Genomic DNA, 26,183 nt, shown 5'->3' with positions numbered 1-26,183 from the left:
TTGATACCAGAATGCTGGTACACCCACATGATATCACAGATAGCCCAGAGTAATGCCTTTTGGGATAACATTACAGCAAAACATTTTCAATTTACTGTTCCCAATTAATTGTAAAAACTAATTCTATTTTACAGATTTAACTTCACTTTGTATTCTCTGCCCTAGCTTTGTCCCCACTAGGTTAGGACTTAGCTGATGAACAGTTGCTTAGTGATCTCCTGCAAAACAGTGTTCAGAATCAAATGTTTTAACTTTGTGGGCTGAGATTCATCACGGAGTGTCTGCGTTTGTTTATTTCAGCTCTGATTCTGTTTGTTTTTTAATTAAATTAAGCTGGTTGAGTTATTTCTATGACTTATGCTTGGTGTATGTCCAGGCTAAAATATGGTTGTGATTTTTGCTTGGAAAAGTTGAATCAGCTGCATGCCTACAAGTTAGTGCACAAAACTGAGTGCTAATAATATAAAATCTGTTAGTTAGAAACTAACCTGTCCATCAGGCAAGGAGTATAAAGGCTAGCTGTATAGAAAAAGTCAAAGAATTATTGTGGGAGGGGGATTAGATAGGGGATTCTGATCTCTTGTGCAATCTTTTTGCATGTTTTTGTAGTGCAAAGACCATGTCTCTTGGAAGAAGCCCTGTGCAGCTTACTTACAACTTTTACTGTGGCAACAACCATATGAATCTCTGAGGTCCAACCTACTTGTTATCCATCTCAGCTACGAACTATTATGATAGAATAATAGAATATGCTGATTTGGAAGGGACCCTTTTGGATCATTGAGTCCAACTCCTGGCACTGTGCAGGACACCCCAAGAGTCACCCCATGTGCCTGAAAGTGTTGTCCAAACACTTCTTGAACTCTCTCAAGCTTGGTGCTGTGACCACTGCCCTGGGGAACCTGTTCCAGTGCCCAACCACCCTCTGGATGAAGAACCTTTTCCTAATATCCAGTCTAAATCTTCCCTGCCTCAGCTTCATGCAGTTTCTTCCAGTTCTGTCACTGATCACCACAGAGAAGAAATCAGTGCCTGCCCCTCCTCTTCCCCTCAAAAGGAAGGTGTAACTGCAACAAGGTCTCCCCTCAGTCTCATCTCCTCCAGGGTGAACAGACCAAGTGACCTCAACTGCTCCTTATAAGGCTTCTCCTCGAGACCCTTCACCATCCTTATTGCCCTCCTTTGGACATTCTCTAAGAGCTTAATGACTTTTTTATATTGTGTTTCCCAAAACTGCACACAATATTCAAGGTGAGGCTGCTCCAGTGCAGAGCAGAGTGGGACAATCCCCTCCCTCGCCTGGCTGGTGATGTTTTGCCTGATGCCCCCAGGACACGGTTGGCCCTCCTGGCTGCCAGGGCACTGCTGACTCATCCTCAACATGCCATCAACGAGGACACCCAGGTCCCTTTCCACAGCACTGCTTTCCAGCATCTCATTCCCCAGCCTATACAAATGACCAAGATTGCCCCGTTCTAGGTGCAGAATCCAGCACTTACCCTTGTTAAATTTCATATGGTTGGTGATTGCTCATCCTTCTAATTTGTTAGCACCAGTGGTATTCCTGTGCACTTGCAATGATTATACTAATTAATTTATAATTGGTAATGTTTTTAACAGTTTCAGATATCCGGAAAAAAAAATCACTGTGATAAATGACATAAATTAAAACATAGGTTTGTACTGTACACTTCCACTGCTGCTTTGGAAACTGCCAGATGACTCAGTCATTAGCTGCAAGCAAAACTGAGTTGCTTATCTTGGAAGTATCATTATGATATTGTACATTGCTAGCAGTTCTCTTACTGTACCATTTGAAATATGCATGACAAGTGGCAGAAATGATAAATGAAAAGTCTACATGAGCCTTATAAAGAATTTCTCTAATCCTTTGTGCCTGTAGGAGAGGAAACTAAGGATCTGGGAATTTGTTTTGTTTTCTAAATAGGCTGTGTTAAAAACTTGACAGTGCTCTGAGATATAATCCAAGAGAGAAGGAATTATCCTTCCTTCTACAGAATTAGAGAAGATCTCATCCCATTTCTTCTTGTTTTCATGCAGTCTGTCACGAGGAATTGGTTTTGTTTGTGGGCTGCAAAATAGAGAAATTTTAGAGAGTTGTGAATGAAAATGCTGTGATATAATGGAGCTCATTATATCACAGTGCTACAGAGGAGATGGATGCAATAGGAACAGATGGACTTTTTTTCTTGGAATGGTGACAGGGAGAGATTACAGTCATTTAGAGGGAGGGCAATTGAGTTTATTCAGACAGCAACACAGTCATTTCTGCAGTCGGCTGTAATACATAACTAATGAAAGAAATATTTAGGGTGTTAAAATACATCTCTGAGAATACTTCATTGGAGCTTTAGGTGTACAGAAGTTGCCACATGCTTTGCTCTTATTTTGGCATTGAAAAGGTTTGATAGATCAGAAGTCAGGATTAGTTTGGGTTTTACATGGGCCTTCAACTCCTTGCCCACAGAGAAGTTATAAATCTTAAAACTGAATTTTTTGCATTGGGGCAATTTTGCATTGGAACTGTGATAGGATAAGGCTCAGATGGAAAGGATGAGACAAGAGTCAGGCTGCTGTGTGAAATGAGTAGAGGGGTGAGGGATGGTAATGGAGCAGAACAATATTGCCTATGCAAAACTGGTTTTTAAGCACTTTCAGTGATGGCTCGATGGCATAGTTCATTCAACAGATGATTAGAATGCCATTAAGCTGTTTCAGACAACAGTTACCTGTTCTTCCTAAGGATTACGTCTGACCGTGAGACTTTATTCAATCACAGTCTTGCTTTTTGATGGTTAACTTGATACTGTCAAAGGATTCTCTTCTGGTTTTATGTTTGCAAGTGCACAGCATAAATTGTTAGTCCTGGCTTTTGACCCTAAAACCTTTTGTTTAGTCACTTGAAAGAGGAAGGGGGAAGAAAGCCCAGGATCATGTTTTATTCTCAAATAATGACTTATCTTTTTTTTTTTTTTTTTTTTTTTTTTTTTTTTTTTTTTTTTTTTTTTTTTTTTTTTTTTTTTTTTTTTTTTAAGAAGAACGTTGTGTCCAATGTAAGCAGCTTTGCTTATTGTCAGAAACCCAGGTACAAGCTTTGTGGCTTCTGTCTCTTTTTAAAAAATGATACTGACACTTTTCCAGTATTTGTTTGTCCTGTATTTACCACATCAATTACAATTCAGCTTAATTTGCTTGGTTTCTCCAAAGCACGTCTTAGGATGAGAGGTTCACACATTGAATTTAAGTAACTTAGATTAATTCAATCTCAGCTGAGGAAGGAGCATCTTTATCCCTTCATCCCTATTCTTTCTACAAACTGGCTCTACTAAGGTGTTTATAAGATGCTTGCCATTAAAAAAAGAGCAAATAGGTACTTTCAGTAGAATGACCTCTCTTTTAAAGCAAGACGAAGACAACAAATAGCTTGCAGGAGTACCGGGAGTGTCTCTCAGCTCTGAAAGAGTTTGCACTGAACTGAAAACAGTGGTTGTCTGCTTGTGCAGACAGCAAGAGATTTAGCATTTCAGAGGTGGAGTACCTGGGAAACAAAGACGTCAGAACCAGTTTGTTCTAGCAGTCTATGAAACAATTGCTACTGATTGATATTGCAGGATTTCCCCCCTCACCAATCAACCTCATGGAATGAGAGCAAAAGAATCTGAATTTCAGGGTTGAAGAATACATTAGATTCTTTCCTTTTTTTTTTTTTTCTTTTCTTTTCTTGCTTACTGACAGAGTACTGGCACCTGCTTTCCCGGTCCCTGATTGTTTTCTCATGTTCTTCTCTTTTCTGATGGAATTTTACATTCAGTGTTTCACTTGGTCCTACTAACTGAAGCGGGATGCTTTCCCTAAGTGTTTGTGTGTTACAAAAGGCGAGGGAGAAAAATGTGGGAATGCGAGATTGATTTTATGAGGTGATCATTGTCACTTGTTGCCAAGTGACAGGCATCAGAAAAGTGATGCACTGCCTCACTCAATGACTGAATAAATTTACAAGTTCTGTGACAGGTTATTTTCCAAATAATACGAGTCCAAACTATAAGGAGGGAAAAATATCCTTCATTGTGATTCAGCAGTGTTTCTGCTCAGTCACTCTTTCACTGGAAAGAGGTAGTGTTTGCTACACCATACTTGTTTACTGCACTTGCTTTGCTGCAGTTTAAAGGGTAGACTGTCTCTTCCATATCTTCATTGAAATATTTTTTGATACAGGAGTTCAAAAATTTGCTCAAAACACTTGACCCATTAATGGAGTAGTAACAGAGATGTTCAGGCTTCAATCTATTTAGGGCCAGATTTCTCAGTCATACTGAACTCTCTGCAAACCTTCTAATCAGTAACTACAATTGCCGTATTATTTCTGAGCAGATAACAGATTTCTAATTCTTCTGAGAAGTGCTGGACTTGTTCTGTGAGGCTAATGTACTGATATGGGCTCAGTGTTCACAGTCAGTGACACTCTGCAAAGCCTGCATGTCCTTGAAGAGCCTCTGGCAGCCTCGCGTCGTACATCACCCACTTCAAACAGGTGTCTGAGCACAGTTTTTCGGCATGAAACACAGTGTCCTTGAAGCTTGTCCTCTCCTTGTTTGAGGCTGTGTTCTTTAGTCTTCATGTCCCAGCAGCTGCTTAAACTTGGATGCATTTCATGTACTTGGAGAGATGCCTTTGGATGAATTGTACTTGAAAGGCAATCACAATGCTCCTCTAAGCAGAGATTTTAGCTTTATGATTAGCTGGGAATGAGTGGAACTGCATAACTTGCAAGGTTATTTTTTCTATCCACTACTACTTCAGTCACCTTGTAACACTGAGCAGCTTAGAACTTTGGGTTTAGTAGACAGATATTCACTAGTCAGCTGGCTGCAAAAAGACATCTTTTGGAATTCAGAATGTAATTTCTGACACAGGTCTTTATGTCTGAACTGGTTTTGCATTTGATTACTTGAAACAAAGATCTGCCTCAAATAGTTTTCGTGACCTACTTGACTTGCTAACTGGATTGGTTTGTTGTGGAAGACTCCTAGTAGGGTGAGGTTTATTGCTTTGTATATGAAGACTGCATGTTGCAGGGTATCTTTGCAATAATGACTCTTTAGCGTGTGCTATTTCTGAACTGTCTTGAAAAAAAATGTATATAAAAAACAGGCTGGAGGGATACCATTCAGTTAAAGATCATACAGATTATACACAATTTTTTTCCCTACAAAAAGGAATTATCCACAACAAATAGTCATCTTTATGCAAAAAAAAAAAAAAAGGTGGCCATAGGATTGCTATGTTAAGAGGTGTAGCAACTGTTTTTAGTTGTTGCCCTTAAATACTGCACTTGTTCGAAGACTTTGTGCAACCGTTTCTTGCACTGTCAAGGTTTCTATATGAAAGAACACAAGAGAGAATATTGATTATTGTTTTCCATGATCTCATGTACACTTCCCACTTGTCTTCTCTTGCAAATATTTAACCTACACATACTTTAGCAGACAGCATGTAATCAGATGTCTTTGCTGAAAAAAGTAGATGTTTCTATCCTCTTTAAACAACAATGATGAGGTCTTTTACACATAAATTAGATTGTTACAGAAAGTCTCTTTTAAATTGTTCTGATCAGTGTCAAGAATTACTGCCCCCAAAATAATATTGATTTCCTCTGTCTTTTAAAAAATGTGTTGTCTAATATTTTACTCAGCTGCAAAACAGCATCTGAGTTGGAGCTGCAGAGAGAAGTATTTTTATATTTTAAATACTTTTTAAACACAGTTATAACACCGTCTCAGCCTGTCTCCCATTCTGCCCATGCGGGAATTATCACCAAGTTTCTTACCTGCCCAGACTCTAAAACAAGCTGAATCAAGTTCCTCCCTCTCTGATCTGCACTGCTGTTGGTTGAGTCCCCAGTCTGGGTTCTCCTCAGCTCTGTGGAGGTTTGGATTTCAATCAAAGTCTTCTTTCTGGAGTTTTAACAAGGATCATTTCTGCCATTTTCTGTATTGTTTGCCTGATGCTATTTGCCTGACATTCTCCAGATAGAATATTCACTGAACCACTCACTGCTTTAAAGCATTTCCTTTTCTTGTGTCCCAGTTGCATCCACTGCCCATGATGAGGTACTTCTGTCAGCCAGGTCTTCCTCAGTGGAAATGGAAGTTGATGAGGGCATTGAAATTTTGTTTGTCAGGGAGGTCATAGGGAAAAAGGGCAGTAAAAGAAAGGAGTATCTTGCAAAGCCCAGACTGGTAACACTGAAGAGAAGCCAGGGCCTTTTTGCAAATGAAAACTGAAATTGTTATTTAAAAAAAAAAAAAAAAAAAAAAAAAAAAAAAAAAAAAAAAAAAAAAAAAAAAAAAAAAAAAAAAAAAAAAAAAAAAAAAAAAAAAAAAAAAAAAAAAAAAAAAGAGGCTCAATCTGTTGGCAGGGCTTTGTTTGATTCTCTTTCTGCGGGAATGCAAATTTCAAAGTTCAAACTCAGTTCTAAGCAAACATTTTCAAACTTCTTGGCATTTTAGTGTGGGAGCCCCAGTAGCTCCTGTCTGTGAAGGATTCTGGCATAGGCAGTGAACCACAGGGAGTTCAGTTAATTAAAGCTGGTGTTACTGGTGAAGCTCCATCCTGTGCATGACAGAAATGGAAGTGAATTAATGGAATTGTGACATCCAGTCTCTAATAGGAAACTGCAATTAAAGGAAAAAGTCACTCTTAAAACTCTGGCTAAAACTGGAAACATCCTTTAGCCCATGCAGTGGTGCTCATGAAGAGCTGAGTATGACATAGGTCACCCAAAACTGGTGTTGTCCTGAGAGAATTGCTCATGTAAGATACCTCGTGGCAGGAGTTATTAACCTCTCACAAAAATGCTGTTGGCTGCCTCCGCTGAGATGTTTTGGTATAGTTTATGCTGTTCTTCCCCTTCGCCTTTACAGGCGCCTCTGTCAGCTCTCCCCAGCTGCAGAATGAAATCTGTCCCTGCTTTGCTGTTTCAGGGTCTGTTGTCTGTGTATAGGTTCCTCCTCAGTGGTTAATCAGGCAAAATGAAATCTTGTGTGCTGAGCTGGAGCAGGAGAACCTCAACAGTCATCTCTCAAAATGTCATGAAGCTGGAAAATGTTGTTATCAGGACTTGCTTCTAAGAATAGAAAGCATTAAAAGCCACATATGTCTGAGATTTTTAAGATGTCATATTAGCATAATTCATTTCAGAGTGACCAGCCCCTTCATAAGCCCAGGCTCAAGGGGAGTCCTCATCTCTAAGAGCTGTGCTTTCACTGCTGATGTTTGCTGCAGAAACACAGCAGGGTTGGGGCAGAGGCTTTGAAGACAGTACTGCTTAGTAACATCATCTGAAATACAAGACATTTGGCCTCAGCCAAGGACAAGGAGGCCCCTCAAAATGCTAGCATGTGCTTTTTCCTCTGAGCACACTAGTGGAGAAATGGAATGGAAAAAACAACAGCTGGTCCAGAGAAAGGCCAAATAAACTCTGTTGTGTAAGCCCAGAGATAAGAAGATTATAGCATATGCAGCATTTCTTAATGATATCATACCAAAGCTGGAAAGAATAGCATTTTATTTCAAGATTAATTCCAGATTGTCTTTCCTTTTTTTCCTTTATTAATCTAAATTTTAAACAAACTAATTAAAAGGCATCATTTAACTACCACTTCAAAGAACTATTCTGTGAGTAGTTTTTTCTCTTCTACATCGCAGACATTCTGCATTAATTTAGTTGGGGTACTTTACGCTTCTTAGACTGTCCTTTGAATGTTTAATACTGAGATTGTAAATTTCTGGAATTATGGGTAAGCTGTAGTTGCTATTTTGCATGTGTAACGAACTTTGGTTCGAGGAATGTTTTCTTGCTGATGGATGGTGCATTCAGGAGCACCTGGCCTCTCTGTCTGCAGCATACCTCCAGCATAAAGGTCTTCAGACAGGTCTGTGAAGATTGGGAGATGGAAAAAATGAATTTCACTGAACTGACACTGGTCACCCAGCTCTGTCTCCTCCCCCATCTTCCTTTCAAATTTCATCTCACATAATGATGCCAAAAGGACTGAGTGGCCTTTGGTATTTTAGGGAATTGAGTGTTTACTTTCGGTGTTCCTAAGGATGGTTGATGGGGAAAGCAATAGGATCCAGCCGTTCTCTTTTACCCTTGTTTACACGTAACGGGTCATGCTCATCCTGCTCCTTGCAGTCCTTTCATGATGAAAGTAAGTCATGGTAGCTTTGAGTAATATCTGAAAAAGGTACTGTTATCTTCATAATTTCAGAGTAAGCAAGGGAAAAAAGCAGTTGAAATTTAAATCCTGTAACTGTAATGTTAGAAGGCAAACATCAGGGCTTGTGCAGTTCCTTACAATAGCTAATTAGGCCTGTTATAAAATTAATGGTACTACCTATTTGTTTGCTAGTTCAGAGAAATGATTTTTGAATATTACTGTCTGTTGGCGTCTTCAGACAGATTTGTCATTTTAAGGCATTTACATAGTCAAACTCAATGGCAGCAGGTGGAATGGTTACAGATGCTTCTGGATTTTCTCATAGGCCTGGGTTTTTGCTTCAGAAACTGCTTTGGGGCTTCCCTGTTTCCAGGATCCCAAGGTGAGAGCAGGACAGTGACAGTGGCAGACTGGAAGGGGTGAAGCAGGCATAAATGTCAGCTAAGCTGTGTTTGCCACACCATGTTGGATTACCCTTTGTGTTGGAAATAGGGGTCAACTTTATTTGGTCTCTGATCACTCTGTGTGATTCAGCACAGTATGTCTTACACCCCCTCCCAGGGGAAGGCATGGAGATTGCTGTTCCTTCTAGATCTGGAAAACTTCCTGTGTTTGCAATTAATTACTGTCTTGCGGCTTAGCACAAAGAAAACAGAGGAGGCAGCTGAGCATCCTCTGGGTAAAAGGGTTGTAGTGGGATGCAAAAGCTGCTAGTGGTGAAGGCTGCTGAGAATACTGCTAAGTTGGCCATGCCAATAAGGGAGTCTAAAATAGGCTCCTTTCTCTTGGTTCTCAGGCAGATCTGGCACCATAACCTGAATTCTGTTGAGTTTCAGCCTGTCTGCTGTACCATGTCCAGCGTGCTCTAACAAGTTCTTGTTTGTCCTGTATAAACTTACATTTAGCTGAATTAATGAGCAGGTACAATTTGTAGAATGAGATCGCTGGAGAATTCCTGGAAATGTCAATAACACATAAAATAGCTAATGTAAGTACCAAATTGGGGTTTCGTCTTCAATTTACTAAAAGCCAGGGACAGGTGTTTTTCAGCAGGGTTTCAGGGCATTTGGAAAGCACTGATTACTGTCTGTCTTTCCAGCTTTTAAAACAACTTTCCAGTCCTTTTAGTGCACAGTATCTATTAACTGTGAGAAACTATTTCAGAGAAAAATAGAGGTGAAGAGGAACGTGTTTAAATCCATAAGCTAAATAAAATGTTGAAATGTAGTGTTAAAGTAAAACCTGGCAATTTTTACAGGGAACACTAATGGAGCTTCTGTACAGCTACTTGGATGACTGAAAATGTTCTGTTTAAAAGTTATGAGGAGTATTGCAAAAGCTTTATATATGGTTTTAGTTTCTTTTACCTCCTTGTCCCTCTGAGTGTTTTGCTAACAAATTTTGTGATACATTTTCTTTGATATCGCTACAACCTACAGTAGGTAGTTCTATGGCTCACACAGAGCATACATTCTAATAAGTTCTGAAAGAAGCAGAGATCTGTTTTCCACATTAATGAATTTAAGATAAGTTGTAGAAAAAAAGAAGAAGGTTATTTTCTTAATGTTGTCCTTTCCTTTTGTGTTATAGGTCAGAATTTCAAGGCAGCTATGAGACAATTTTTCAAACTATGATTAGAAGACCAGGAAAATTCTCATTGTCAGTGCTCAGTGAAGTAATCTCATGTATATTTTAATGAGTGCTTCATTAATTTATGTAAGAAACTGCATCCTCATACAGTTCTACTTAAATATTTAGGATCTGAGGTCAGATTATTTCTTAAGCAGTCAGTTCTGCAAATACAAAGATAAAATTCTTTCTAGAAACGATTTTTTAAAAATTAATTTTATCTCTTTTATGCTTTTATGTTTCTGTCTAGTGCTTTATAACTGGACTACCATGTTCCAAATGGAGAACTTTCTCAAATCTAGTCTTGAAACTATGCTTTAAAATGAATTCTTGACTGATTTTTACAGAAAGAGTTAATGTAGGCAAATCTGTATTCTTGAAGTCTACCCAGCGTTTTTGTGGTGGAAGTTCCAAATAATAAGGGGGTGCCAGTGGGTGGAATTTCAACTAAGCTCCTCAGTTCCGGTGCATATGCATGCTCAGTTACCTCTCTGTTGGTATCTTGAAAGAGATTGTTTTGAACATGTCGCAGTTTAAGCAGTACTTTTTGAAGACCGAACTAGAAACTATTTTTCCTTATATATGTGAGGATACTTGAGTAACTGAATGATGAAATACCCTGAAAATACAAATCCAGTGGCAGAACGTGACATTGTAAATGCATAGAATAGCTGCAAAGTCAGGCAGTTCACATAATGAACATAAAAGAGATTGTCTTTAATAACTTTGCTTGAAAAACTTTGTTTAAAAGATGCCTGTGGTATTCTCTGCACCATATATTCTGGTTTACAGTGTTAGTTTTTATATGTAAGGTAAGTTACTCTCATAGCATACGTAACATGATAGATATTCATGTCTACCACTATTCCCACAAAATGAGAGAGATCATTTTTGTGTCAGTAAATGAAATACTCCAGTATTCTTTGACACTGCTGCCAAGTAGCACAAAACAGTCTGTACGCTTACATTAAATTTGCTCAGTCTCTTGATCAGAGTGGCCAGATCCTGACTGCTGAGTGGAATGGCTGTCCTATTTCCACTTCTGTGCTATGGTCATTCACATGGTCAGAGCAGGCCTGACAGAAACAATCATCTGCTTGCTGGTTTTGACTGTTACAGCCATTTGGAGATTTCTGGGGGATGAGCTGAACAGCACTTTCTGAGCTGTCTTTGACCCAGAACAAGTCCAAGCAGAGTGGAGGCATCAGGGCAGAGAGTGCTGACATCTGAAAGAGAGTAGGTTTGAAAATGGCATGAGGGGTTCAAATACCTGGGCTCACTCCTGGGAGTCACAGCTGAGATGTAACCTTGCCTAGTATTCAGTAAGGGGAGTTGTTTGTTGTCTTAGGAAGGAAAGAGGTGCAGTTAGGGAAGGAAGTGCAGAAGAATGCAGTAGGATCAAAACAAGGAGCAGTGCAGTGGTGGGATGATATGAAATAGCTTTTGTTCATCAGCCATGCCTTTCACAAACAGTTGCAAACCAAATCGTGGAGGTTCAGTTTTTGTTAACTTTGGAGTTTCTTTCTGAGGGTGAAGCTATGAGCTGGAGCAGGGTCTAGGTCCTGCAGGGTGGCTGCATCCTGTTTTGGGACCACCCAGCAGCCTGGGTAAACACAGAAGTGGTAGCATCTCACTGCTGCACTGTGCTGCCTGTGTGTGTTTGCCTCTGACTTCCTTTCTATCCCTCCTTGAGAGGAGGCAGGAGCGGTTGGTCCCAGCTGGCTCTGTACTGACCATGTGCAAGGACTGAGAGATGCAAGTGGCTGATTTTTGCTATATTAGCTGAAGGGAAATGATGACCAAGTGAGGAGTTCCTGTGGTGCACAGGTTAGCTCTTGGAGACCTAGAGAAGACCCTTAAACCCACTTGACATTTCTGACTTTTCATGGGGAAGCATAGACAGGCAAATACTTTAAAAATACATAAAAAGTGTTTTAAGATCTGATTAGTGAGAGATGCCTCTGCTTGGATTAATGTGCAGAAGAGACCATGCACTGAACTCAACAATATGGATTTCATTTAACAATGAGTGATAGGTAGAGAGATAGAGAGAAATAAGTTCTTTCTGTGGCCTAGACAGTGTTTGAGACAGGCAACTCTGCTCTTTAAGTCCTTACAATGTATTGGCTTTGTCATGATGGTGATATTACAGCCTTTTGCAGTGCTGACAACAGTTTTGGAAGAAGTTGTTCTTAATATCCAAACCGAACCTCCCCTGGCACAACTTCAGGCCAGTTCTTGTCTTATTGCTTGTTACCTGGGAGAAGAGATCAACTCCCACCTGGCAACAACTTCCTTTCAAGTAGCTGTGAAGAGTGATAAAGTCTCTCCTCAGCCACCTTTTCTCCAGGCTAAACACCACCAGCTCTCTCAGTGACTTCTCATCAGATTTGTGCTCCAAAGCCTTCACCAGCTCTGTTGCCCTTCTCTGGATACATTCCACCACCTCAGTGTCCTTAATGTCATTCAATGAATAAGATCCTTGTGCCCTTTTAGCCTTATCCTTGTTCCTGATTGCACGAGGCTGGTGACCTCTGATTGCCAACATGTAACCAGTTTGTTTTTTCTTCATTATTATGTGAATTAATTTTATGGAATATTACCAGAAATTTTTGGAGTCTGATTCAAGAGCTTCTGGATTCTATTTGGTTAACCAAACTGGAAATCAGACCAACCCTGACAATGTAGAGGCAACTAGTTCAAGATGTCACTTTCAGTTCTTTGTATTAATTTCATGTGAATGACTTTTCATACAGATATGAAAAAAAGAGAAAAAATATTAATAAGGCCCATATATTTAAATTCTCATTTTCATAATCACAGTTCTCCAAAAGTGCATTTCTCTATCATTCTTGGGCTAAGAGTTCTTAAATTATTTAGTAAGAGATGTTATGACATAGTAATAATTTACGGGAGTCTTTAATCTGAATATTTGTTTAGAGTGAGATATATTCTGTTTTAGAAGATACTTGTTTTCCATTTAATAATAAAATTTCATTTTAAATTTTAATAGAATTGTGCTGGCAAGTTCAATTGTATTCAATTGCCATTTTATCAAGAGCTAGATTAATTCATAGAAATTTCACTTTGCTCTTCTAATCCATTTCATTAATGTTTTTGCCAAAATAAGAGGGACCAGCCACTGACCTTACCAAGTGAATGAGCTTAGAAAGTTCAAATTGCACTGAGTAATGTATTCCTAGAAAAGCACCTGATGCAGCTGTAATTTTTTAACTGTTCCTTACTGACTTGGGTTTAATTCATGAGTAAAAAAAATAAGAACATAGAGGCAGAAGGATAGTCATTGCAAAACACTGCAAGCTTCAGGCATAGCTGTCTTTCACAATGTTATTCTCTATGTACCTCCTGATGCCAGTGGCCCAGCACATCTATCATTCCATCCTTCCAACCTAAGTGGTAACGAGCAGGAGACACACTCAGCAGCAGTATCTGATTAAGTGCATCAGTCAACACAGGTCCAGTTTTAGCTTCATTCTGCACTAGAGTGGTGTGCCTCCACTGTTTGATACGTCACGATTCTGACAGCAGGAATGTCAAAGTTAAACAATCCTTGCAGAGTTGTAAACTTTCTTTCTCTGTGCTTGTTTTTGCTGGGACTTGGCGGTTGCCAGCATGGGCTTGTATGTGATTAAATTGTTGTAATAGTTTCCTGTGTGAACACTCCACACTTGGAAAGCATTTGTGTGATTTAGCTTGGCCTGTTTTAGAAATGCTTATAAAAAGAGCTGGTTTGGTTATCTCTTCAGTTTTAATTTCGCACGCTCACTTTCTTGCATTACAACAGTTTTTCTATTATAGCCTGTGAGTCCTTTTTCTCCCACTGTCAGCATCCAGACTTAGTTTTGTTAGGGCTCTTTATAAGCAGAAACTATCTGTACAAAACTTCCTTGTCTATTTGGGAGAGCTAGTTAGACCAGGGGAAGAGGAATCTCCTTCTGAGTTTGTTTTATAAACAATAAGTTCTCGCAGTAAGTCAGCTGTCAAAGTTTCTCTCTTCGTGAATGAAAGAGGAGATGTCCTTTGTACAATGACTGTTTCAAAAAAGTTTATTGACCTCTTGAAAAACTCACTGCAAAACTGCAGTCAATTTGTTAATACTTAAACTAAAGGCACATCTTAAGACAAAGTGAATATTTTTTTGAAGAATCATAAGGTAGCAAGTTATGAACAGTGTGGAATTTATTTGTCTAGCATCCCTCCTGTTCATGCCTCCTATCTGGAGTTGTAACATTTTGACTGTGAACAACATAGAGTGGTAAAAATGAAAGAGCTCTTTTGCAAAGAGAAAGGAGCTGAGGGTAGAAAGTGAAGACATGAATCAGTACTACTATATTTTGTCTGACAACCTTTGGTGGTAGGGTACATTCTCCTCTTCTGGGAATTTCCAGACATTTTCACCTTGCTTCTTCAAAACCCTGTGTGCCTCCAAAGGTGTTGAAAGCTGACTATGTGTAGTTAGCGCCTTGAGGTCCCCTTGTGTTGCACTGTATACTGCACTCTTCCTTGAGCAAAACTGCAGGAAAACAAAAGAGGAAAAAAACCCTCTGTTATGGAAATCTCACATAATACCCTTAAGAGAGGTGTGTCATGTTAGTTCTTTGATGGAGTTTGGAGCAGGGGAGGGCAGGCAGAAATTAACTGCTTAACAATCAATCAAAATCAAGCAACATGTTGAGAGGATGAGCTGTTCAATGTAAAGAAGAATTTCAGTTTTGTTTGTTTGTTTTTTGTTGTTGTTTTTGTTTTTTTGGTGAGAACATTGATAGTTAAAGATTAGGAAGCTCTTTTTTTGTAGGGATTGGCAAAGTATTTGTCACCTGATGAAATATTAAATTGCTATGCTAAAAGAGGGAGTATAGCTTTTCTTTTTACAGAAACCATGCAGCTTCAACCTATGCCAAAGAAGTTTGTACAATAGTGGTTTTTTTCATATATAGTTGAGTCTTACAGAGAACTTAAAATCTTTCCTTGTAGCTGAAAGTTAAGGGTCCTTTATGTTGTTGTTAGTCAAGCAGGATTTTTTGGGGTAGTTTCAGGGGACATTTTTATTTTTCAGTAAAAACAACTCGGAATTTCTTTTTTAAAAGCAACCCTTTGACAGAAATTTATCAGCCATTTCTAACTAGAAGCTGATGAAATTTTGTCATCTACACCATTTCCTCTGGTTATGCAGTCACATGGCTGGATATCACAAATGACTGTTGGAACTGTACTCATTTGGCTGATTCAGTTTTTCTAACAAAAGCTTCACATCTGCAAATTTTTCTCCCATGACAGCTGGAGATTTCTGAGAACTGCTGCTTGAATTTCATGCAGTTTGTTACCTGAATCTCTTACCAACCTTCTTTTTATTTACTGTTAGACTGTCCTGGGTGTATCTCAGCACTACCTTCACTTCTATTCCTAAGGACTCTAGCACGGTACCTGCCTGTGTTATATCACTTCCTCAGAAATACATTGAAACCCTCAGGATATGAGTACCCTCTTTCTCTCTTCTAGAGAGAAAGAGTTAGTTGTGGAATGTGCTGTGCTCAGCAGTTATGATGGAAGAGCGTGGAGAGACAGGCTTTCTCAGGCAGCCCTGGATGTTACTATGTCTCAGACTTTTCAACACTTCTTGAGTAATTCCTGAACTGGTGGGCTCCTAGTTAATACTTCCATTTCTGGACAACAGGGTGCCTGGGATTTCTCAGCAAATCTGAAATCACTTGTGACACTTTACTGATTTAAAGTAAAAGCAAGGTAAGGTTGTTTAACTTCAAAATTAAAAGCTTAACAGAGACAACTAAAATTTGGAGAGACATAAAAGCAGAAGTATAGCTATACTTTGTAGCTGCCTGTTTGTTAGTGTAGCTCTAAGAGGTTCTCTCTCTATGCTTCATCTGACTGAGAAAGCTGCGAGGAGACTTAACACAGCAGAGATCCAGTCCTTAGATGTCACCTGTCCAGGCCACATACCCTGCACAGGAGGGTATCCACCACTGAGGAGAGAGTTTTGTCTGCAGAATCCTGTGGCTATCTGGCATTAATTTTCACAATTTGAATCTCTTCTGAGACCTTCCTACAGTACAGAACCTCACGCTTAACCAGGACTCCAGTCCTCCCTGAGGTTGCTCGCCATCACCGTCTCTATGACTTTAAACATTTTTAACTCCAGTGCTATCAGCTGCCCAGACAATTAGCAATACTTTTTGCTAGCTGTAAACACAAAGCCTGACAGCTGGCCTGACGTTTATTTGGCCATAAACAAGTCACTTAACCAGAAGTCTGAACAGCTTTTTTGTTCCCGTAGCTGTGGGGAAGGTTTCTCTCAGCACAAACCCCTTAAAAATGGAGATAATGAGAACTGTGCTTCATATAAATAAGAATGCTGAAAACCATGCAAATGTACGAGAGAAACTAATGAATACGGCTCATAAATAACCCCTCATTGAGGTGGGGATTGCTGTAGCTGAACAGAGGTTGAGGGAGACAGCTGGAGTGATGCTGCAGTGTGGGTTAGTGGGGTTAGGATAGAGATCATAGCAACAATAGTTCATTGCTGGTGTGTACAGCACACTTGTGCACTGTGGCTCAGTTCTAAATGTGCAAAGTGGCTGATGCTATTTTGTTTATTAAAGTGGCATATTTCAATTTTACAGAAATGTATTTTGAGTACCAGCACTTCTTCCTCTAGGCATCTTTCAGACTGACCTTAGGCAATCCATTTCTGAAAACCTGAACTTATATGATAAGCCAAGATACTAATCACACTTTACACTGAGAGGTGCACTATACGAATCACTAATAGTCCAATGGTGCCTCATTTTGCAGGTAAGCAAGGTGCCATGATTTGTCTGTCTGCAGCTGGGTCTTTTAAAGGGCAAACAGTGTATTCATGACAAGGCTGTAGCAGATCTACTGATGTGAACAGAAGATTTGGGACCTAGCTGCCGGGTTATCCATTCTTCAAGGGAAGAGTGGTCTGGGTAACTGTTCCTCAACACTTGGTATTGCTGGGAGGAGGAGGTAATAATGCTGGATAACTGTCCTCTGCCATGCAGTAGTGGGGGTGATGCTGGAAAGGCTGGAAGCACTTTGAGGCAGGAGCTGTCTTTCTGGCCTGTGGATATGCTCCATCTGGAATAAGGACATGCTCTTCCATGAGCGAGATGCCAAGGTACTACTGAAATATCTATAGTAGACACAATTGTTCCTGATCCTTCCTAGGACTCAGGAAATTCCTGCACTGTAGAAGTGTCTCTCTGGATTACTCTCTGGAAAAATGCCAGCAGCTGCTGTCGAACTGACATCTCATTTATTTTTTAGGCCTGGAGGTATTTACATCCCTGGTATTTCCCTGGTAACATAGAGAGCTGGCATTCAAAGCCTAGACTGAGTGGAGGGTAATTAGCCCCACTGAGCACAGTGCAAGGTTGCTAGCAACTGTACAGAGCCAAGACTTCTTCCGGAAAAGATTTAAATGCATAGATCCCAAAATTAGAGTGAAAGCAGTAAGTGTCTCGCCTATCAGTCAGGCAGGATGACAGCAGCCAAGGAGCCCATGGCTGCCTGCCCTGCTGGTATTTAGATGACACCTGCTGGTCAAGTATCCCCACTCACTGAAGATATTTTCCACGCACAGAACAAAGGCAGTGTTGGATATGCCGCAGCACTGAGCTTAATGTGCCATTCTGATGAGAAAAAAGGCTGCCTGTGAGGAAAGGATATCTCTTATCTTAAACTATGAACTGGTGTCATTAGAGAATTTAGACCAAACTACCAGGAAAAAACTCCTTGAAATTGGCATCCACTATTCAATTTTTTTTTCTGTCCTTTTTTATTTTTTTTAATGCTTATCTCTACCTAGCAACATAATCCTTGGTCTTTGAAAAATGTTAACCTTTGGATGGATGTTTAATCCATCGGGGAAGATTCAGAACTGTGCTGAGCAGGGCCCTTAGCAGTCTGGTGTCACTTTGGAGTTGGTCTTACAGCAGGTCAGGTAGGTGTAGGCAGGAGTCTTTCTGAATTACATCAATCATCCTGTGATGCTACCATTCTGTCTGCAAGTGTTACAGCCATACACTTCAAATCAAGCTTGAAAATTTGTTCAAGACAGAATTACTTCTTACTCTTCCAGATACCCACAGCTTTTTCGAACAGCAGCAGCTTCAGAGGGAGAGGTGGGAACGAAATCACACGGCTACCAGAAAGGTTTCGCGGCGCTCTGTCAGCAAGGAGCGGTGGGTGGAGACACTTGTGGTTGCAGACAGTAAGATGGTTGAGTACCATGGAAGTGATCACGTGGAGTCATATATCCTCACTATAATGAATATGGTATGTACAACATTTTGAGGCCTTTAGATAGACAAATGAAGCAAACCTGAATTTGATTATATTTCTGATCTCCTTGAAATAGGTCTGTGATGTTGTTCACTGAGAGAAATGTAGTATCATTCATGTATATATTATTGAAAGTCTGTATTTTAAAGTATCTTTAACCTTGTATTTTGTGCAAGCACAATTTTTCACTGGTTTTTAAGTGAGAGAAGTCTCATTGCTATAAATGCTAGCACTGGTTTTCCTTTCACTGCAGTTCTCTATCTCCCATGGAATCTGTTGCTCAGTGATGATTTCAGATTGTTCCCTACAGCAGTAGAGAGCAATTCTGCAGGTTTTAAGCATATGGATTCTTTCCAAATCTGTGGATGAGAAATGCACACAGCAGCCCATAGGTATTTTGGCAAGAGCTAAAAATACAGTTTGTTACTGTACTGGTCACAGATCCCAGCAGCAGTGTAGGAGCTATTATGAAACAAGTTAGCACTATCCCAGTTAAAACCAGTGCAATTGTTTTCCCAGTTAGGTATCCTGCCTAGAGTGCAAAGTTCACATTGGAGAAAAGTTGAACTACATGCTTTCCTGTGTGGTACATTTCAAAATATAATTTGTTCTGGGAAAAGCTGCAACAGTTAACGAGACTACCTACAAATATGTCCTCTGTTATTATCTGTATCAATATTATCTGTATAGTAGATATTGATCTTGAGAGTCTGTTGCGGATATGTCCTATGTGGTTATCATGGCACATGTGTAATATATGCTAAGTTAATCACATTATAATTTTAGCCATGTTAACTGGTCTGTCCCTTATATTTATATAGTGTGTTCCTAGCTGTGTCCGAATGAATCTTACTAGCTGCTGAGGCAGTGAGTCTGATTAAACAGGTACAAAGGTTGTTTGAGCATGTGAGGTTTTGTCCACAGAGGGAAAAAAGCATGTAATAAAACCCAGTCATTATCAGGTTCAGGAACAAACAAATCCCAACATTTTCTCTGCGGTCTCTGACCTTAGATATTAGGGTTACTTAAAATGTTTCAATTTTCTGCATAGAGTACCTTGAAGAAGACCCATATCCAAATCAGGCCTTTGTAAACACGATTTCCACTTTATATTAGTAATTTCTTCTTTAGTGTTCTCCTCCATAATAGTTTTGATCCAAAGGCAATCTGTTTTGTTCATTCGGATTTCCTGTGATAGATGGCATAGGTCACATGCAGATAGGTTGTGAGTATCATTGTTCCACCTGCCTAATTCAACATTGTAAGGATGTTTATGGCAATTGGATCACATTTTTGCCGAGTTCAGTTCTTATACGGTTTTATATGGAGTCTTTTTTTAATGGAGTCATTATCTTGGCTTTTGTTTTTATCATCCTCTCCTGTGCTCTGAAAACACAAGAGTGTTTCTCTTTACTTGTACTGATTAAATTTTGCCTTTTTTTTTTTTTTTTTTTTTTGGTGACAGAATCCAATTCCTGTTGATTTAAAGCAGAACAATTTAATATGCTGGTTTATTTGCACCCTGAGGGGACCTCTCCATCAGCGTTATGTGACTGTAGATGTTGTGTTCTTTGCTGCTAGTGTTTTTTAAGAACTCTTAAGTTTTTGAGGGGTAAATGGACATACTATAATTTTCTGTGAGGTTTTGCTCTTTAGCTTAGTAACTTTTGTATTATCACTTGTTTGGCAAATCTAACCTTTGCAGTAGTTCCAACATTCATTACCTTTCAGTAAACTTTCAGTGAAATGCATTGAGGATTTAAAAAGCAAAACTACACCCCCAGATAAACAGTATACTAGAAGTAAATGTCGTGTTTTCTCTCTAAAGTCATGTTCTGCTATAGAGGAATCAGTTAATCTCATACCTCCTGGCTCTGGCACAGGTCACAGGATTGTTCCACGATCCAAGCATTGGCAATGCAATTCACATTGTACTGGTCCGGCTCATCCTCTTTGAGGAGGAAGAGGTAAGGTTTTTATTTACCTCAAAATATCACTTACAAAACTTTGAGTTCAATGCATTGAGCTGTAATCATATTTGCTTAAGTAATGTGTTAATTTTACTCTGTTAATAACCTTTGACATGTCTGGTTTTAGAATAAAGGCTGCCCTGGATAGCAGTGATGACTTCAGGTATTTCTGCACAGAATTGCCTGGGAAAATATATTTAAAACAGGCAAGTTAGGTATGGGGAAATGGAATACGCCCAGACTAAAAAGAACATAGGATGCCGTGGAAGACTAGATGAGAAACAGAAATTACGCATCAACATTCAGAATCTAATTATCTAACACTACCTGAAATGTACTGTAAAGTGTAGTGCTGGAGTATTTGCAGGTCTCTGAAGAATTAAATCTGTTATTGTGCAGTTCAAAACTGCACAATAAATCTCTTTTGAAGCAAAACATTGAGAACTAAGTAGATGTTAATTGCTATAGGCTAGCTTTATATTGGTAGTTTCCATTGTCTCTCTTTCACAAATATGTTGCTACATGCTTAAACACATGCTGATTGTCATAGTTTTATAATTATTTTTAAAAGACTGTGTATGACATAGCTAGATGTCACTGCAGGAACACCTTAAAGGGATTTTCTCAGTGGCTTATGATTTATAATCATAAGCCAGGTGGTCCCAGTGGTATTGAAGTGGGTAAACCAACCCACAGGGCCAGGCTATGTCTTCAAAAATGGTTATTGGAATAGAGTCTGTCCTTATAGCCATCAGTCATTAGTTAAAAATGTAAGTGTAGATGGCCCAAACCCACTAATTTGCATCTGAACAGGACAATTGGGACCTGAGGTCCATGCTGAGCTCCAACTAATTAACTTGCTAAATTTCTGCGGCTGTTTTGATACACACTGATACTATTCAGTTGAGGATGGCAATGTTGGAGGTAACAGTGTTTGATAGCTTTCAAAATTTGGTTTTAAGGTACCCAGAAATTACTGTCTGTAACAATGTATGCTTAGATGCTTCCTAAAAAAATGACGTGAACTGAGGCAGGATAAAGTGAGTGTCCAAGACCAGAAATCAGAAAATTTATTTTTTAATGAATTTATTTTGTAGACTCTTTATGTCAGAATTTTCAGTCATTTGCATGTAAACTGTATAATAATAAGTTGAGTAAGAAACATTTATGACTGCATTGAATTGAAAAATATTGTGAAATAAATACACGGTCAAGAGCATAGTTGTTCCCTGAGCATGACAGTGTTCACATATCATTTAGGGACAGACTTGAGCATGAAGTCCCTAAGTTATCTTCACCTTCTGTTTAGAGGAAAACTTGATTTCAAGAGAATATAAAATGTTTGAAAGTTTCATTTCAGTGTTGGATCTTATGAAGCTCTCTTACCAAAAAATATGTACATTTCTACATGTAATTTTTCTTTTAGCTGCACCAGTTACAGAAAGGTCAACATTTTAACTTAATATTCAATGTTAGATAAATAGATGTCATTGCTCCTAATGATGGTTCTAACCTTAGGCAAAAACATAATCAATTACAATTCAATGATTACCCATTTTCACAGCTGAGTTCACTGAGACATTACTGCAATGCAGTATGGTCTTTACAATTATATTTTCCTTCATTTCTCATTAGCAAGGCTTGAAGATAGTACACCATGCTGATAAGACATTAGCCAGCTTCTGCAAATGGCAGAAGAGTGTCAATCCGAAGAGTGATGTCAACCCCACGCACCACGATGTGGCCGTCCTCCTCACCAGGTATGACAGCAGTTTGATGTCAGTGACTGACTGTTGTCCAGTTGCATTGGTTTTTTTTGTGATGATACGGTTTTTAGTAAGCTTATGGCATAATTTAGTTCATCCTGCACAGAACTCAGTGAAGTGGTCCAGTGAAGATATGCTGTTCCTGAAACACAGTGGTAACGCAACAGTAGCACAGGGTGAGCGAGTCTGACACTGATACAGCAGAGAATGTGAGCTGTATTATAAAAATGTGGTTGAAATTAGGCCTTCTGTACCTCTTAAAGGGATAATTTTTAATTTGTTTTCAAAATACTGATAACACTATGTTTCCATAGGGGTTAGAGGTGCATCTTAGTCACAAAATTGTGATCTGTATGTCCTGTGAAATGAGCAATTTGCAGAGGTCATTTTCCCTAACTGGTCCTATCTCATTTTGTGCTCAATCACTCCTCTATTCTTCTTTGAGGCAATGTACCAAAACAAAGTAAAACACAGATGAACAACTCCTCAAGTAATGTACAAGTGCAGCTCAGAATGGAAAAGTATTTTGCAAACATTGTGTAATTCATTTTTAAGCTTTAAGATATTTGCTTTTAAAATATCTTCATATATAAGGAGAAACAGAATATTTGTTATGTTTATGAGCAGGGGAGGAATAGAAAACTTAAGATGATGTCTGATGTTACATTGGGAGTTTGTGTCATGGTAAGAAATGGGACTTCTACAGGTCTGTAAAAATAGATTCAGTCTGAACAGAACTGACAGAAAAGATCAGGACTATGGTCTGAAAAAAACAGTCTTGAGTTAAAATCTGTCAGGAAAAAAAAAACAACAAAAAAATCTCAAGTGGTTCAGTAAAAAAAGAGAATCACAGAATCATTTAGATTGGAAAAGATCTTCAAGATTGTCAAGTCCAACTTTTGACTGATCTCCACCTTGTCAGTGTTTTATTTTTGGTCAAAAATTTTAGAATAAGAATGTGAAATAAGATCTCACAAAGATGCATGATTTAGGTCTCCAAATAAAAAGACTTCAAACAGTTCACTTGAATGAAGCTGAAGAATGATGACTTTAATAAACGGTACTTCAAAATGCTGTTAGAGTTGGAGGCCCTAAAACTTTTTCTTATGCGGGTTGACAATAAGTGTATGTGTTTAGACACTGCAGCCACATAAATACTGGCTACAAATTATAGCAGTATAATGATAGTAGTAGAGCAAGTGTATGTTGTTGCATATTTGTTTGTAAAAGTGTTATCACTATGCTCTGCTTAAAATGTGAATTAGCACTGGTACATTACAAGGTGGAGACTTGCCACCCAGTGACAGTGATGCTCCACAGCTGGTGTTAAGCACTTTAAATAACACATCTCTTTTGTGTTTCTAGAAAGGACATTTGTGCTGGCATGAATCGTCCATGTGAAACCTTAGGTTTGTCTCACCTGTCAGGCATGTGTCAGCCTCACAGAAGCTGCAACATCAATGAAGATTCTGGCCTTCCGTTGGCTTTCACTATTGCTCATGAACTTGGACACAGGTATAGCAGACAGTGAAGGAGGGACCTAATTGAGTTTATTGTTTGCATGTTAATACTCAAATTGCCAGATAGAAACAAAACAAGAAGTGAGTTAATGTCTCTACTATTAAAATCAAAACTGTATTTGTTTCTTCAAAGCAAAGGAATAAGAAAGAAATACTTTAGCCTCTGATCTGTATTTACATAAGCAAGTATTCAATCTGCCCCTTTTAACAGTGTCTGTTAGGGCAGTACATCAGGATAAAATAAATAAGCTACAAAAAGCCCAATTTAATCATGCTAATTTTTCCAAACATGGGTTAAATTTCCATGCTATTACTTTAGGTGACCCCCAGATCAACCCAAAACATTTAGAGAATACCTGTTTCATTACGTCAAGGTATTTCAACATTGCAGATTAGCTAGAAAACATTTTTAACTCAAGTGGTCAAATTCATATATTAAATCTTATATTTAGTACTTTTTTTCTCCTTTCTGGTGAACTAATAAAGTTGCTTTTTGGTGTTTCTTAATAAGTGATATCTTCCATATGGTAATATTGCTATTTTAGGTACACTCAGGTCAAGATAACTAAAGTTCCTGAACATTTAGTTTCACATACAGTTAAACATTTTTTTTTTTATGATGGGTTTTTTGCTTGAACCAGATTTCTGAGAATTTTGTATTTCTGGGAGTGTTTTAGTTGGTTAGTTGGCTTATTAACTCACCTGAAAAAATGTTGAGTTTTGAATCTATTTTGACACAGCTGTTTTCCTGGGGGCAAAGCATTATCTCATGGATACTCTGGTTTGACTGTAATGCCTGTGCTTTTTAACTGGACTGTGTTGCTTGGCCACATGTTCATTGCTGTAACTACAGTCACATTAATTTCATTGTGCACCCAGCCACCAATCAGGATGACGCCTGTATTTTCTGATAGGGTGTAATAATTACAATGATGGTAATGACCCTGTCACCCATTAATCGGCCTTTTTTTATTCAACCTCTCCATTTCCAGAAAGGAAATAGTATAGGTAAATAATGCTGAAATCACTGCAATTTGATCTGGGTGCTGTGGACTTAGTTGCTTGGTCCCCACAGCCCTGCTGCTGACAGTGAGCTTTTTTCATTAGCAGTAGTAACCTGAAGACACTTCTTCCCCGTAGATCCATGTGTGACCTTCTCCATGGTCTAGTCTGGGTGGCTGTCAATCCTCTGTCCTTTGGATGCTGTGAGACTGAGCACTGCTATAATCGCCCTTGCAGAATCAATGGAGGGTTTAAGAATTGCCTCCATAAAGGACGTGGAATACCATAGGGTTTATTGTTACCTTGTTAACCTCAAGCCAGGTTAGAGTTCATACACTGAAAAGTTCAGTATGGGTAAAGTCTGTAAGAAGAGATGAAAAAAAAGTAAGACAGATATGCACCCATTCCTTAGATGAATATTGGAAGTCAACTCTTCACTATCCTGTTCCTCTAAATGTTTGCTGCCTCCTGGTTTAACAGACTCTGTTCATGGAAAAGACCCTGTTAGCAAGGGGACGTACCTGCTTTTATGTCTCTGACTCATTAATGGCGTCTATTTTAACTGTAATTGTGCTCTGCTTTTGGAACTTTTGAGTCATGGTATGATTACATTTTCCAGAAACACAGTCTTAAGTGGTTTGAATTCACTTTGTCTAATTTTGTGACTGAATTATGGCCTGAGAAAGTTGTCACTGCTCTTAGGACTTAGACACCTTCGGCTATTTACAGTGTAGGTGTCAATGTCTTCATATGTCAATGTCTTCATATGCTATTATTTCAGATTATCTTCACGCTCAGGTGACATAGAGGCATAGTTGAATAGTTGCATCCATCCAAAGTTTTTTATGTTTATGATTTCTGAAAGCTGTTGAATAAAGAAATTTTTCAGTAAGTCAGAGAAACTGGAGAGAACCTGCTGTGGAAGTCTGTAAGGCACAGGTTGAGAAAGCTAAACAGGAAGATGGAGTAGAGAGTGGAGAGAAATTCACTGAACATTCAATAGTTTTGTAAACAGTATCTGTGTTGCAATCTATCAAAAGTGTTTTAAAAGGAAACAAGCAATAGAGACATGATTATGAGAGAATATAAGACAGAATGTAACAAAACCTGATAATAGTTAAAGTTATGCAAGCTTGCACCAAGATCTAGGAAGTGGTCTTACCCGTAGCAGCTGTAACGTAGCTTTTAGGTTTAAACTGTGGCTCCTGAACCAACTGCACACTAGTGTTTGCACTCCCTTAAAAGTACCTGAGTACAGTCTGTGACAGTCTGTTCTTCTGTTCTTTATTTTGTGCAGAACAATATTGCTGTGCGTAACAGGTATGTTTGATGGCCTGCAGGAGTGTAGATTTCTCATAGTTTTGGGTCATAAGCTCTGTATATTTTTTTTTTTAGCAAACAGTTACCTGCAGCTCAGCAGGGGAAGAAGCAACGTAAGTGTCTCTTAAAACGGAGTGTGGAACCCATAGTTAGGTGTTGTGGTACAACCAATCAGCTGGAGTGATTAGATGTTGTTTTTTATCTCCAGTTTTGGAATCCAGCATGATGGAAAAGAGAATGACTGTGAGCCTGTTGGAAAGCGCCCATATATTATGTCCCGACAGTTGCAATATGATCCCACGCCGCTCACCTGGTCGCAGTGCAGCAAGGAGTACATCACACGTTTCCTAGAGTGAGTGAGCAGGTTGTAGCATTTGCCTGCATTGA

At 39.0% G+C, this 26,183-nt stretch overlaps 1 protein-coding gene across 1 annotated transcript in view; it reads left to right on the top strand.

The window, feature by feature from the left end:
- Positions 1-26,183, top strand: part of ADAMTS12 (ADAM metallopeptidase with thrombospondin type 1 motif 12) — a 139,720-nt gene that overhangs the window by 52,736 nt on the left and 60,801 nt on the right. The window contains exons 4-8 of the mRNA XM_027895680.1: positions 18,016-18,212; positions 20,102-20,185; positions 21,824-21,948; positions 23,320-23,469; positions 26,005-26,148. Coding sequence (XP_027751481.1) covers positions 18,016-18,212; positions 20,102-20,185; positions 21,824-21,948; positions 23,320-23,469; positions 26,005-26,148 — 700 coding nt within the window. The remainder of the gene's footprint in view (positions 1-18,015; positions 18,213-20,101; positions 20,186-21,823; positions 21,949-23,319; positions 23,470-26,004; positions 26,149-26,183) is intronic.

Source organism: Empidonax traillii, unplaced genomic scaffold, assembly GCF_003031625.1.
Source record: "Empidonax traillii isolate 1590-97213 ecotype Southwest subspecies unplaced genomic scaffold, ASM303162v1 scaffold464:size472915, whole genome shotgun sequence".
In the NCBI taxonomy this organism is placed as follows: domain Eukaryota; kingdom Metazoa; phylum Chordata; class Aves; order Passeriformes; family Tyrannidae; genus Empidonax; species Empidonax traillii.
This window is presented reverse-complemented; position numbering and strand designations above follow the sequence as displayed.